The 16,232-nt window shown below is 39.3% G+C and overlaps 1 protein-coding gene across 4 annotated transcripts; it reads right to left on the bottom strand.

The window, feature by feature from the left end:
• Positions 1-209: 209 nt before the first annotated feature.
• Positions 210-16,174, bottom strand: RWDD4 (RWD domain containing 4). 4 transcript variants are annotated; one of them, XM_067722132.1, is made up of 8 exons: positions 15,883-16,171; positions 13,269-13,349; positions 9,122-9,231; positions 8,869-9,016; positions 7,410-7,527; positions 5,455-5,504; positions 1,915-1,990; positions 210-1,618 (listed from the first exon to the last, which is right to left on the bottom strand). In XM_067722132.1, the coding sequence occupies exons 1-7, from the start codon at positions 15,904-15,906 to the stop codon at positions 1,958-1,960; spliced, it is 564 nt and encodes a 187-aa protein (XP_067578233.1). In that variant the 5' UTR covers positions 15,907-16,171; the 3' UTR covers positions 210-1,618; positions 1,915-1,957. The 4 variants fall into 4 exon arrangements, with proteins under 4 accessions (XP_067578233.1, XP_067578231.1, XP_067578232.1 ...); XM_067722130.1 differs by lacking the exon at positions 1,915-1,990; XM_067722131.1 differs by having other exon boundaries at positions 210-1,990; positions 15,883-16,170.
• Between the last annotated feature and the right edge of the window lie 58 nt (positions 16,175-16,232).

The following is a 16,232-nucleotide window of genomic DNA, read 5'->3' as shown; positions in this document are numbered from 1 at the left end:
TGAAGCTGTCCTTAACCTCCAACTTCCATTTAATTTTGTAGACTCTGGGTATATCTTACCCTCATCAGTTCATTTAAAAAACCTTTTTTAGTCCAACATTTGGAACAGTTTCTAGCTGGATGGTACATCTTGTACCATAAGTCTGTGCAGTTACAGAACCAACAATTCTCTCTCCAAGTGATGTGAAATAAAACATGTAGAAACATCACTGAGTGTAATTCAGATTTTATTGCTTATTATGTCATTCCATACAACTTTAGGTAAACAGACGTTGAGAAAATATACTGGGAGTATTAAACAGATGATGGCAATATTGATGAGAATGTTCAAGTGTTTTACATAAGGTAGTAAGAGGCACCGCTGCCACCATCACCCCCCCCCGCCCCGAAATTTGTACATTTCGTATAAAAAGAGTAAAAATAGTTCATTGGCATTTAACTAGCATTATTCTTTGTAATCTATGAACCACAATATGCCTGAATAATTTCAGAATCTTCAGAGCAAAACAAAGCATTTTCTTCCACTAGCAGACATGGCAGTTTCAGTTTCTTTAAAAAACAAGCAAACAAGTCAGCACAACAAAACTATACACACAACCCCAAACAAGAAAGCTGGCATATTCCAGTGGCCCTGAATTTCGACGTTTCTATCGTATTAATTCAAGAAATAAAATGTGACTCAGCATTTAAAAATGAGACAAGCTTCTTCACCATAGTTATACTTACTTTATAACTGAAACGATTTAACTGAAGCCAATGTTAACCCAGCAAAAACCATGGATATAACTCAAAGAAATTTCTTTAAAAGTTAACTATTCTTTAAAAACTCAGACCCGAGCTGCACAGGTGTAATTGAGGAACCGACAACTGACTCTTCCAGAAACCACAGCAGTAGTTCTAAGTGCTTTCCAAGCTGGGGAGTATATACAGAGTCACTGTAAATCGCACATACACACCAGTAACTTCCTGCTAAAACAGCATTTGAAAGACTTCTATGTCTATTTTTACAAAGATGAGTGGGCTCAGACGCACATTTGGATACTTGAAAAGAAACAATGCTTGAAATGTGGTTTTATGTGAAACCACTTAGAAGAACTCAGTTATCAAACAACTAAAAATACACAACAACAGATAAATAGGAATTTACGAAAACCACTGTCTCTAACAATATAAAAATTAAATATTAAGGCATCTTTTACTCCCATTTTGGTATATGCAGCAAAGGGAACGGTTTTAAATAGGAACCAGCACTTCTAGTCAAATGCTTTCTAATGTATTTGGCAGATTTGGTTTTTTCTTCTTTCTCCTATTCCACATACCATTGAAAGCTCTCATGATCAAACATAACCCAAACCAGGAGGAAAGCATAAACAGATATTCATTTATTAAAAAGCAGTTCACCCTTGAAAAATAAAAAGGAACTACAAAGAATATTATGTATAAAGTTCAAATACTAGTATTTAAATTTCTCTGAAGCAATTTATGCTTCAGTAATTAAGAGAAAGAAGGGATGAAGACGTAAAGACGAGAAGCCTATTAATATGGATCACGCTGTGAACTCACTGTTCACTCAGTCTTCTGCTCCATTGGGATGAGAATTTGAAAAGCGCTTCATACTCCTTAAAAAAAATCACATCCACCAGAATAAGATCACATAAATTAACACTGATGATTTATAATTCTCCATACTTGTCCATTTATAAAGGCCAATTGGCTTCATAAAGTATACTAAACAGTAGCATTTTCACCTTTTATTAAGGCAAGTTTGTGAAAGTAATTTAATACAACCAGATCTCTTCATGAACTTTCAGCTTAAAACATTTTTTTACATAAGAAACATACAAAAAAAAATTGTTTTATAGAAAGCCACCTCAATACCAGAAAAGAGTAATGAAAGATTTTGAACCCAGTTTACTTTTTAAAGGATGCTGTTCCTCCCTCGTCTCAAATTCCAAGTGCTATTCATCATCTTTAGAGCCAGTTTTGCTTAACTATAAAAAAAGATGAAAGAAATAGTCAACAAACTTAAGCTTTCATATTATTTGAGTTCACTATTTCCACATCATATCAAGTCAACATTTACAGTTAATAGAACAACAGGCAACAAGGTTCAAGTAACTTGCACCATCTACAGCTTCCACCATATGGAAATACTTTTCAACTTTAGCCTCAGCTACTTTAAACAGGATTCTTTGAAAACATAACCTCGACAAAACAAGAGGGGTAAAAAAATCCCTTGAAGCTTTCCAAGAATAATTGGAACCAAGAGTACACAAAAGGTACCATTTATAAAATGAATGATATTCTTCTATTTTTGTTTTTTTACAAACAATAAATTCTAAAATTTTAACAATGTATAAAACACTTAAGACTTATCATCTTAACTACATAATTCTTACAGTTTTGAAAATGTGACATAAGTCTCAAACTGTGCGCCTCAAACATTTTGGCTCCGGGACCTCTTCCCACTCTTAAAAATTGAGGATCCTAAAGAGATTTTTTGTTTTTTAAAATGTACATTATACCTACCTGCATTTGAAAAATGAGAAATTTAATTCATATAAAAATAACAGGGGCTTCCCTGGTGGTGCAGTGGTTAAGAACCCGCCTGCCAATGCAGGGGACATGGGTTCAAGCCCTGGTCCTGGAAGATCCCACATGCCGCAGAGCAACTAAGCCCATGCACCACAACTACTGAGCCCATGTGCCACAACTACTGAAACAAGCATGCCTAGAGCCCATGCTCTTCAACAAGAGAAGCCACCGCAATGAGAAGCCCACGCACCACAACAAAGAGTAGCCCCCACTCGCCACAACTAGAGAAAGCCCATGTGCAGCAACGAAGACCCAACGCAGCCAAAAAAAAAGTAAATAAATTTAAAAATAAATAAATAAAAATAACAATAATGATAACCCAGTCACATTTTAAAAATGAAAAACTGGGCTTCCCCGGTGGTGTAGTGGTTGGGAGTCCGCCTGCCGATGCAGAGGGCACAGGTTCGTGCCCCGGTCCGGGAGGATCCCACATGCCGCGGAGCGGCTGGGCCCGTGAGTCGTGGTCGCTGGGCCTGCGCGTCCGGAGCCTGTGCTCTGCGACGGGAGAGGCCACAGCGGTGAGAGGCTCGCGTACCGCAAAAAAAAAAAAAAAAAATGAAAAACTGCATTTTCTAAAACAAAAAACCAAAACTTAAAGTGACGAGTAGTGTTGTTTTACATTTTTGCAAATCTCTTTATTATCGAGCTCAACAGAAGATAGCTGGGTGCTCACAAATCTGCTTCTATAGTAAGGCAGATATAATGGAAAATGGCCAACAAAAACACAGTCCAAGTACTAGGAACAAACGGAGTGAACACAGAAATGAACGTACTTAGATCCTAAACCCACTTACTATCTTAGAAAATTCTGGAAAACGCAAGAATGTAAAAGCACACATTCCATTAGTGCTCTGATAGAGAACGTAGTGATGGCATCATCACACTTCATGCAGCCTCTCGTAAATGCCACTGTACATGTGCGAGAGGAAGTGTAAAAAAGGCAAAAACACCTTACTATTTTGATGCCAATAGTCTGAACCTGACAGTCCCTCCAAGAGGGCCTCCAAAGACCACATGTGGAAACCACTAGCTCAGAGTAATGGATTCTGAGTCCAAACCGTGTCTAGGTGGTAAGCTCCTTAAAAATCTCTCCCATCTCCCAAGATTACTGGATTATTTGAATTTTACTTTATTTTTTGGCTTAAAATTCTAATTTATATTAAGAAAGTCTCTCTTAAAAACAAACTGGGGGCTTCCCTGGCAGTGCAGTGGTTAAGACTTTGCCTTACAATGCAGGGGGTGTGGGCTCGATCCCTGGTTGGGGAACTAAAATCCCACAGGCCTCACGGCCAAAAAACCAAAAAACAAAAGCAATGTTGTAACAAATTCAGTAAGATTTTAAAAAATAGTCCACATCAAAAAAAAAAAAAAAACTGAAAACGACACTTCTGGCTCTCGGGAAAGAGGCGCATGATCACTTAAGATGATGCATATTCTTCTCCTTTTCATGCTTGGCTGCGATGGGCCTCACCAGAAAGATGGATCCTTACTCTGATTTGGGAGACAGCTCCTTCTGGAGCAGGCGGCATTTTAAGGGGAGAGCAGACTTAGCTGGTGAGATAAATACAGGTGCACCTGGGACAATGGTAAGTATCTATGAAGGATCAGTGGCGGGGGCCCAAGTCAATGAGAGAACGCCAGAGAAGCTTCACCCACACCGATCGCTTGTATAGGGTCAGCCTCTTCCCAGGAAGGCAAGAAGTAGTAAAGGCCGACCTCAAAATTTTGCGGGTTGGGTTCCAGACGACCGCAATAAAGCAAACATCGCAAGACACACGAATTTTTTGGTTTCCCAGTGCATATAAATGTTTACACTATACTGTGGCTTATTAACTGTGCAATAGCATGATGTCTAAAAAAAGATGCACATACCTTAATCAAAAAATACTGTATTGCTAAAAAATGCAAACCATCGTCTGACAATGCAGGATTGCCACAAACCTTCAATTTGTACAAAACAGTATCTACGAAGCAAGATAAAGTGAACTGAAATAAAACAAGGTCTGCGTGTACTGTGTTTCTTTATTCCAGTTGTGGCTCATGGCTCCCTACTCTCAGGTAATATTTTTGTACTAGATTTTAGAAGCACAAAAATTACTTCAAATAGGTTCTACAGAAAAGGCATCCTATGGCCCAAACAGCTGGCTTCAAAATAAACTTTAAGAATACACTGCTTTGGGGCTTCCCTGGTGGTGCAGTGGTTGAGAGTCCGCCTGCTGATGCAGGGGACGTGGGTTCGTGCCCTGGTCTGGGAAGATCCCACATGCCGTGGAGCGACTGGGCCCGTAAGCCATGGCCGCTGAGCCTGCGCGTCCGGAGCCTGTGCTTCACAGCGGGAGAGGCCACAACAGTGAGAGGCCCGTGACCACAAAAAAAAAAAAAAAAGTTCCAAGTGGAAAGTAAACAATTTTCAACAACAAAACCAGAAAATCTTTCTTGACGATGGTGGGAAATTTCATTTAGGGTCTGCTGTAAAAAAAATACTTAACTTCTACTAAGAAATCAAAGCACTCCTTTTCATGACTTGTTTCAAATTCCATATTATCTATAATTTAGAGTCATATTTTAGCACATCTATTCTTAAGATGTACTTACATAAACAGGCACACTTTACTGTAGTTATAACTCATTTCTACAGATTTTCCATTATTAAAAAAAGAAAACCTAAAACTGAGGGTGTAGGGAAGAGAAAAATGTGAAAGATATTTCAAAGATACTTACATGCTGAACGTGAAAAAGGAAACAGACATCCCAGTAAAATCCAAAGGTTGAAGGGGAGAAAATGGAAGATATAAATTTCATTACTTGACGGCAATAACTGTAACAATTTTTTGAAGACTGAAATATAAATATTACATACCTTCACCACATCAACCCAGTTCCAACCTCGAGGAAGTTCTCCTTTGTGATCTAAAGGATGAAAACAGTAACTTTATATGTAAGACCAATCAGTAATATTTAAATTTAAATAAGAGTTTATATACTACTCTACACAACAAATGTTATTAAAAATTTAAATAATAAAAGGTCCTTGCTTACTGAAGTGAGAAGTTGGGTCAGTTTGCTCTTTTGTGAGTTAGTGTTCATACCAGGAAGCAGGCTCAAGACAAGAGGCCTTCTGAACACGTCTGCCTGCAAACCTAAGAGGAGGCCGGGCCAACTTATTTATTAACTGCTGTGCTCTGATAAAATATCCATTATTTAACCTGACATTCTTTAATCAGGGCTTTAATCTGTTGGGAGCGCTTAAAAGCAAGCTCAACCCTTTTATAAGAATTTATAGTTTATGAAGTAATTTCACTCTTTTATTCAAATTTGAAAAATAGTTTAATAAATGTAGTCTAAAAATTTTCAATCTAAACTGTCCTGATTTCCTCTTTGCTTCATGTATCTATATATGTCTCATTTTATGAAACCTTCAAAATCTGCATTCAAATAAAGGACACTAATTGTATAGTAAGAGAAACAGAAACTAACCCTGTGATTCTTACAGGAGAAAAGCTGTATCACTGGAGCTCAATTTTAGATGCTAATGGCTCTTTTCTCCTTCATGCCAATAAGAATCTTACCTCACTGGTTATAAGGGGGAACGGGGACAGATCACCAATTCTGGTAACCAAAACTCACCCACAGTGCCATGACTGTCCCATTAAATTTTTATTTAGAATGCAAGTTTCAAGTCACAAGCTCCTGCACCACACTGATAGGAAGATACGGACTTTAGGTGGGCATCACCAAGGAGAGGGAGGTAGGGAGATAGTAATGGAAGGGAACAAGTGTAGGTCATTATGTATGAAAGCAACAGTAACAAACTAACTGACATATATGCTAAAACATTCTGGAAAGAGATGAACCAAAATTCTAAAAAACAGATTATAATGGCTAACAATTTACTGCTTCAGTTGTTTATACTTTAATGCTGCTTTGACAGTAGGTATAATGGAGTCCCAGATTTTCTATTTCATAAACCAATACGATCTCAAAAAATGTATTTTGAGGGCCAACACAGTTGCTTTCTTTTTATTTTGCCACAAATGACATTAAACAAAACATAAACAACCAAAAACTACCATAACTTTATAAAAGAAAGGGTGTTATTTTAAACCTCTTCATCAAAGTAAAGGGGTCACTTCTTTTAATAAAGGGCAGCTTGTAACCATACAGCAATAACACACACATACAGACGTAAGTATAGGTACACACTTGTGTACGTGGATAGAAATATCTATACGCACACATGATAATGTCCTCATTTTCCTTAACTGGGAAAAAAGTTTACAAATTGATGTCAATTTGCAAAGTTTTAGGTTAAATAAAGAAAAAGGACCAAATATATATTCTTAAATCTTGTTGTATAAGTAAGTCAACTACAGACGAAAACATTAAATTATTTATTGTGTTAAGATTTGATGGTATACCAGACTTCATTTCAGATAAAAGCTATATTTCAAAAAAATTTCAAAAATACACTTATCTGTCATAAAGGTAAACAAACAGGAAAATTCCAAACATGTCAGAGAGGGTACCAGTAGGACACACATCTGTACACTATTCTAATGGTCTACAATCTTCAGACTCATTTATAGTTACTTTGCCACTTGACCTTCTTCTCAAATGTTTATCTCTTGTGGTAAAGTAGTAGTAAATATTTTCAATGTACGTCTGTGACCTAAAACAGTCTCTGATCCCAATGTTCCAAGAATGAAGAGTATAGAGAACTAATCTTCTAAATCTAAATATACTTATTAAGCATTCATATCATACCAAAAAGCAACCCAGTTACGTGTGTTATCAAAGAAAAAAAATAACACAAACCTGTTTTATCTGCCAGCTTCCGTTTCTGGGCTTTTGAGAGTTGTTCTTTTTTGTCTTTTTTCTTACTTGATGGGGCTGTGTTAGGAGTTTCAACTGAGATGATATTGCTTATGGACGCCTAGAAAAAAAGAACAAATTCTTAGACTCAAGCCTTAAAACTTACTGAATTACACTAAATATGGCTATATCCTGAAATGAGTTGACAATTTTTAGGTTTGTGAAGTAAAAGAATCCTTTATTATTGTATTCGTTTATTAGATCAGGAACCTTAGCACATTATTGGTTTCACTCTCCTAAAAGTTCGCATTGAAGGCCATAATATTAGTTATACTGTTATAACCAGGTCCCTGAGAAACAAGATCTGATCCCAGGATTATGCTGAAGCTCTGAAGTGCCAAGGTAATGTTACAGTTCAGTTAATGCGCTAGTATGTGAAAGTTAAATATGTCTTTAGAAAAATCACATATGCCTACTTAGAACCTCCTGGTTCCCAGAGGAAATGAAGGAAATTTTTAAAATATCTGGGGTCATGTAGTCAGATAGACAAAACCTAAAATGCTCACTACGTGCCAAGCACTGCCGTAAATGCTGTACAGCATCCCTCATTTGATCCTTAGAACAATCTCACGAGGTAGATACTATTATAATCCCCATTTTACAAATGAAAAAACAGAGCACAGAGAGACTAAGAAACTGCCCGAAATCACACAGCAAAGGAGTGCATGCTCAGGGCCATGCGGTCTGGCCCCCGGTCCAGGAGCTCTCGCAGTCCAGGAGCTCTCGCCCTCCACTGCGTCTCCAGCTGCCTGTCAGCGTCCACTTGTGGTCATGGGGAACATGGAAGCCAGAACTGCTCGTGGCCTTTGGTTTACAAGACAAAACTCAACTGATACTGACCACTGAAAGTCTTGGAGTGCGTGACTTGGTGCAGAGGGGTCTAACACATACCTGCTTAAGGTCATAAAAGATGATTATTTCCTAAAATAATTCTACAAATAAAATAATTTTTTCCTATTTAATGAAGTCTCCTTAAGCTGCAACACTTTCCAATTGAACTGTGGCAGGACTACTTCCAACTAAATAAGCCTCGTGGAGAAAGTACGTAATTTCATATGTATTTCAGCACTAGGTAAGAAATCTTCTATCTGAGCTTTATGAAGATGTTAAATACACTTGAAAAAGTATTTGGTTGTACACAGCTCAGTTCTGGCACACCCACGAAGTGTTCTAGGCTTATGTGAAGGGCAAAATCTAGAGAATATCATTTCATTTTTAAAGATAAGCAGACACTGAGAAATCTAAAATTCACTGTTCTTATTTAACTCAGATGTGACTATCATTTTAAATCTAACACAAAGTCTCCCTCCAATTTTTAAACAATAATAACTAGCAAAAATGAATTACTAGCAGAGTGAAACCAAAACAAACAAAGTATGGTGAAACTGAATGCCCTGCTCACAGCCGAATGGACAGGATGGTGATTCTCCATGAGCTGCTCTTTGCTGTCCTTGGCATATTCAAACAATGTGTAGGTCATGGCCGTCCCGAGATTGACTTCCACTGCTTCCTGTAACTTGGCTAATATGCTCTGCTTTACAGCTGATGATCTGCAATGCACAAGATATACATCGCTAAGAGAAAAGTAAGAGAGACAGTTACCCTGCCCCCGCCCCCCAACAGAAAACACCTCATGAAAACGGAACACTACTCACATGGTGTTGTTAAAAAAGGCGTTCATAGATATGATTGGAGGTGTCTGGGGATAGGTTTCTGTCCAGGAAATCTCTATTAGGAAGGCTTTGGGATCACCGTTTTCACCTATCTGAAGAAAAGGGAAATCTTAGGCTTGTAAAAAGTGCTACAAAGGCAGAATATTAAATGATGATCTTTAAAATGCTGACTTCTTTCCAATGCTCGTGATCAGATCAGTCATGTCATATCTTGAAAAGTTCGGGGTATGGGCTAAGACCCAGCAGAGGGTGAGGGCTCAGCCTTTGATTAATCTGTCTTTTAACTCACTCCTAGGCTGTTTTAAACAGCTTTAGCTGATGTCCATGGCCTGTCTCTCTCATCAGCCCTCCAATCTTTTCGAACCTCAAGATTATGTCTGACACATGTATTTTTTTGTTTCATCAAAGCTTTCTGAGGACAAAGATAAGACATCAACTATGGGAACAAGAAGAGAATGGACAAAAATGAAAATCCACAAACTTGAAACACCTCATCTTTGTCTTAAGTTTTCCAATTGCTAAATCATAAGACGCTTTAAGAACAGGTAAACCGATATGCATTAGCACGATCCCAAGAAAGTAGAAAATGAAATGTAACATTTATAGAAAAAAGGAAAGGGTAGAGAGATAAGGAAAAGGAGTGCCTTAGGCTGGACAGAAACTCCTGAAAAAGTTTTTAAAAATTTTAGGGACTTCCCCGGTGGTGCAGTGGTTAAGAATCCACCTGCCAATGCAGGGGACACGGGTTCCAGCCCTGGTCCAGGAAGATCCCACATTCCGCGGAGCAACTAAGACCATGTGCCACAACTACTGAGCCTGCGCTCTAGAGCCCGTGAGCCACAACTACTGGAGCCCACACACCTAGAGCCCATGCTCCGCAACGAGAAGCCACCGCAGTGAGAAGCCCACGCACTGCAACGAAGAGTAGCCCCCGCTCGCCGCAACTAGAGAAAGTCAGCGTGCAGCAACAAAGACCCAATGCAGCCAAAAATAAATAAGTAACTTTACTTAAAAAATTTTTTTTAATTGAGGTATAATTGACATACATTATATTATTCAGGTATACAACATGATTCAATATTTGTATATATTGCAAAATGATCACCACAATGAATCTAGTTAACATCCATCACCACACATGGTTACAATTTTCTTTTTCTTGTGATGAGAACTTTTAAGATCTACTCTCTTAGCAACTTTCAAAGTACACAATAGGGTACTATCAACTGCAGTCGCCATGTTGTACATTACATCCCCACAACTTATTTACTTTATAGTTGGAAGTTTGTATGTTTTGATCACCTATTTGACCTGAATTTAAGATGTCTTTTCTATTTCTTTTGCTCTCCCCAGCTTTTTATTTTGAAAGAACAATGAACATTCACTGACACGTATCTTATTCACCACATACCTATTATTCCACCTGCCTTCTCTTTCTTCCACTATAGGACCAACTCCCTTTCCCCAATGTATGTGATTGTTTTCCATTGGCATTTGTTGAACCATTTGAAAGTAAACTGCAGACATCATGAAATGTCCTTAAACTAAAGTATCCTAAGAATAAGAACCTTCTCCTTTATAACCACAAAACCATTAACACACCCAAGAAATTCAACACTGATACAAAAATATTATCTAATTCATAACTTATATTAAAAGTCACCAATTGTATCTAAAGTGTCCTTTAACAAAGCAGTCCCTCAACCCCCAAATCCATAATCCGTTGAGGATCGTGGATTACATCTGGTTGTCAGATCTCTTTATTCTGTTTTAATTTAGAACAGTCCCCAGTATCCACCCCACCTCCTAAATGTCTTTCATGACAAAAAGAACCTAGGCCAGTTTTCTTGTATAAGTCCCCAGATCAGGACTGACTGTTTCCTCTGTTCAGATTCAGACTAAACGGCTTTGGTAAATGGCTTTGATAAAGATACTGGGGAGGCAATGTGGTGCACTCCCCCAGCACCAAATAATGAGGCACGTAAGACCTTCCAGAATCATTAGTGGTGATACCAAGTTTGATCACTTGGTTAGGGTGATATTCTCCAGACCTCTTCAATGGAAAGGTATCTTTTTCATCTTGTAATTACGAAGAAATCTGTGGGTGGTACTACAAAACCATGTGCATAGCTTGTTTCTCAACAACTTTTCACCCAAAGGTTTCAGTATCCATTAAGGATCCTTGCCTGAAACAATCATCACACTGGTTGCTGCAGAACGATGATTTTCGAATAAAACTATGGAATGATTCATGAATCGGCATCTCATTCTTGCACAGGGCAATGCTAATCTCTTCTGTAGTATTTTTAGTATATGTGCTGCTTTGTGGGTTTTTAAATACTTAATATTAAACTTCAGTCAAAATACTTAAAAAATTTTCACCCTAAATTGTTACTTGACTCACTTTTATTTTCTGACCACTAATGTTTTTATTCACATCTCCTAACCCTCAATCATACCCCACATCAATATAAGGTGAGGCTTAGAAATTATGTCAAATGAACTTCGGGATCTGTTGCTATACTTACACAAGTTGATTACCTGCATAATGGACGTCATCGGTTTATGCTTGTGTTTTAAGTAGAGATAATTAAAAAGTAAGAAAAGTGGTGGGTGGGATGAATTGGGAGATTGGGATTGACATATATGCACTAACATGTATAAAATAGATAACTAATAAGAAGCTGCTGTATAGCACAGGGAACTCTACTTTGCTGTACAGTAGGAAAAAAAAAGTAATAAAAGTTACTTGCTTTATGCAGTCACTAAACCCTTACTCAAAGTATAAGTAGAAACAAACTGTCACACGCCTCACACTGTGCATCACCCAAGAGACAAGAGCACTACTGTCTTCAAGGGAGACAGACCTTCAGACAACTGACTAAACTGCAGCACTAGGAAAAGTTCCAAAGCGACAGAACATAGCATGAGGAAATGGGGACTAGTCGATCCTACTTTGAAGTCAGGGGACAGAGAGGAGACATGGCGCACGTACGCCACAGAGGAGGCTTGGGGTAAGCATTAACGGAAGGGTAGGATGCATGATGGAGGAGAGGCGAGGGCAGGAGCAAACAACGTGTCCCAAGACAGAGTAGTAACGACAGTGCAGGGGAACATTTAACAAGGTATCACGTCTAACAGATGCCAGTGCCAGGAAAGTCTGGAGACACAGTCCAAAGCAAACAGAAGGCACTGGGTGTCAAGCTGAGGAGTTTAGTCCTCATTCTATAGGAATGGAGAAACCTTTTTTTTTTTGGGTTCGCGGGCCTCTCACTGTTGCGGCCTCTCCCGTTGCGGAGCGCAGGCTCAGCGGCCATGGCTCACGGGCCCAGCCGCTCCGCGGCATGTGGGATCCTCCCGGACCGGGGCATGAATCCGCGTCCCCTGCATCGGCAGGCGGACTCTCAACCACTGCGCCACCAGGGAAGCCCATCAAACAATTTATTTTAAATGGTGACAATGTTAACAACCATAAATCTTGCATAAGTCTTTTATAAAAAAAGTTCTCCATACCACCCACTACTACTTAAAATCATTCAGATAAACGGTTTATGTTATTTATTTATAAAATAAAATACTGGTACTGTTCCACGTTGAAAAAGAGTTATAAGCAACCTTTATTTTAAAGAAAAATTGACATTTCACATACTCATAAAATATTCATGCACATTGGTAATACAGAATTAAGAAAATATCAACTTTTCTTGACTAAATTATAGGCTAGTAAAAAGAATGCTAGACTTGGACTAGAGACCTGGATTTTAACCCTAACATTTATCAATATCAGCTGTGGGAGCTTGGGAAGTAAGGACTGAGAAGTTATCTTTAAGATTAGAAGGTAAAACCACATAATTTCTAATGTTTCTTCTGTTTCTAACATTCTAAAATTCTCTTACAATAAAAACGTTTATCTTAGTTTTTAAAAGTTTCTGAATTAAGTTTTCAAAAGTTGAAAATAACTCATGTCATAGTGATGAGTTTTCATTTAAATGCTTCAGCAAATCCAAAGACATAATAAATATAAACCACTAAATTAAAAAAAAACAAAAAAAACCCCCCAGCATTTTAAAAAGCAACTTTCGTCTTTTCCCACAAAGTAGTAAGTGCTTCTATTCATGCCAGGTCTTACCCTATATTGAAATGAAACCGGACTTAATTCCCGGAAACTTTCATCTCCTTCATAAATAGAACGCAATGCCTCCAGTTCCATCTGAAAGAAATGAATCACAGGAGCATTGTTTAGTCATATAAACGGATTAGAAATAGAGGATCTTTTGTTTCTGGTTCAAGTCCACTCAACAGCGTAAAACTTGGCTGACTTACATGGCGTTCGACGTTTATGACCCAGGTGCTATACTAACACATCACAACCCTAATCCTTTCTTTAACACTATGCGCCAGGCACCGCTAAGCATTTTGCAGTGGATTATCTCACTTAATTCTCACATCAATCCTATGAAGATCTTACTGTTTTCTCCTTCCTACTAGGGAGGAAAATAAGATTCAGTTTAAAGCAACTCCAGAGCCTGTGCTTTCTCACTCTGCTAAAGGCTAGCCTGGGGTAGAAAGAACATTAAACTTGCGGACGAGATGAAACACAGTCATTCCCCACGATTTACACATACTATTTATATTTGTAATCCCTACCACAGAAGGACACAAAACTTGAAAAAACACTTACGGACAATAAAAAGAACTTTTAAAAAATGGTAGTTAGAAAGAGGTTGACAAGTATCTATCCAAGATGGGAAAAAGGACTGCAAGAGAAAATGTAACTAGCAATCCTTGGCTGGAAATACTTCTTAGAATGCTGTGGGCTTACAAATGAGAAGACCCAATCACTGTCGTGTTTACTGACAAAGACCTCAGAAGAGGTAAAGAAAAGAAAGACTGCACTTCCGCAGATATTTTAGTTTTCAAAAAGATGCATGTTGAGAATTCTACAAACTACAGGATGGTGAGTTTGACCTACGTGGACAACATTTTAAGACAGATCACTAAAGAAAGAGTTTGTGAGGACCCAGCAGAGTTAAGGAGTAGCCCCTACGACTTGGCAAGAATATGAAAAACAAGGTATATGTTCACAACCCTTCTTAGGCAGAGTGACTGGATTGGTACATTAGGGAAAGAGACAAAACAGTCTCCCTGGATTTCAGCAAGGCCCCATGGGTTTCTCTTGCTACCTTCACAGGAAAAAAAAATATAAGAATTCAAACTGGATCGAGGAATAACTGAGATGGGATTAGAAAAACAACATTACTCAAAATGTAGTGCTACTCCTTCTGTCCTTAATCCTTCCCTATATTTCAATTAAATGGCTTGGACAGGAACAAAAGTTGGAGGCAGGCTTATCAAATTTGTGGATGACAATTTGATGGGATAGTGAATCATGCTGGAGCAGCAGAAGAATTTTAAAAGCCCTTTAAAACAATCTAACAAGATGAAACTTTACAGGATAAGAAGAACTTGTCCTTAGGTACCTAAACATACAGAGCAGAAGATGAAAGACAAACTGCTCTGCATAAAGCACTTTAAGGGTTTTTGTTGACAGTAAATCTAACTGTAGAAAACTGCAATGCCCCAATTTTAAAAAAAAGAACATAAATAAACTTATAATGTGTCCACAGATACACAATTCCAGAAGAGTGAAGGAACTAAAAAGAATGAACAAATGGAGAAGAGCTAAAAGGAACCAGTTGGCATGAGAGGAGGAGGTCTGAAAAACTGGGCAGGAAAATGGTCTTCAAACATCTGAAAAACTGTCCTGTGGAAGAAGATGCTATTTTACTGTTAAATGGAGATGGCTGGTTCTCACCTCAGGAATTTCAATTCAGTAAATCTGAGCTAGAGTGCAGGTAATTGTTTTTCTAACAACCACCCAAACGGTTCTAGGCGGTGGTCCATGGGCCAAACTTTGAGAAACCTTACACTATACGCTTCATGCTACACAGTAATAACTGTTCACGCCTTAGCTTAGAAACTCAACTGGCAAGAATATTTTAGAAGGATTCAGACATCACAGCTTATTGAACTTTGGGTCTTCTTTAAAGGTAACTTCCAATACCGCGATTCCATGACATGTGTCATGTAAAAGTACTAACTTTAAAGCAGTATACTCTAAAGGAAAAGTGAACACCTACTTACAACTCTAATATCATATGATTCAATGTCAAAGTGGCATTTCACGAGAAAATATCTGAGTGTAAACCATACAATTCCGGTAGTACATGGATGGTCAAAACAGACTTTGTATCCACTGGACAACTATCAGATGGATATATTAAATGATTCCTTCCACCACGCAATATAGCCAGAAGACACTAGTGTCATTATTTCCCTGCACCAGAAATTTAACTAACTCAATTAACTTTCTCTACCAGCCAACAGATTTTAAAATATAAAGGTGATTAGATTCCCAAAGAGCCTAACTCAGAACACAGGCGCTGAACAACACACGGGATTTAAGGCGAGCCAAGTGCACCGGGTCGCGGGCCAAGGACACTCGCCCTCGTTATCAGGAGACCTGGGGGGAACCCCAGGGTTTGCAAAACTCAAAACTGCAGTGCGGGGGAGGAAGGGCAGAGGTGGTCCCCTACCCAGGTAGGCGCGCTGGGCCTCTCCGCGCAGGACACCCGCAAACATAGGGCACCTCAGCGAGGCTGCCGCCGTAGAGGCGAGGGCACGTGCAGGGCCTGAGAGGGGCACCCCGCCTGCGCGGGAAAGGAGCGTCCACCCGGACTCACCTCCTGGTCCTCGTTGGCACTCATCGCGCCGGTCACGGGGCGCCTCCCGGGCGGACGGCGTTCGCGACAACGAAAATAATGCGAGGGCAGTGGCCCCAAGGCCGGGGCGTCCCTCTTCTGCGCCTTGGGCTGCTGAGGCACACCCTTAGCACCGCAGACGAGAGTCTCGCAGGTTCCCGATCCCCGGGCAGCGCGAAGCCGTCGGCGGAGGATTGCAAGCGAGGAGCCAGCGGCCTCCGCAACAGGCGAGCCAGCGAGTCGCAGGAGAGAGAGAAAGGCGTTAACAGCAGAGACCCCGCCCCCTCCCTCTCGCTTCTCCTATTGGCTCCTTCTCTCCCCGCCCCCAGCTC

Source organism: Pseudorca crassidens, chromosome 21 (assembly GCF_039906515.1).
Source record: "Pseudorca crassidens isolate mPseCra1 chromosome 21, mPseCra1.hap1, whole genome shotgun sequence".
NCBI lineage: Eukaryota > Metazoa > Chordata > Mammalia > Artiodactyla > Delphinidae > Pseudorca > Pseudorca crassidens.
This window is presented reverse-complemented; position numbering and strand designations above follow the sequence as displayed.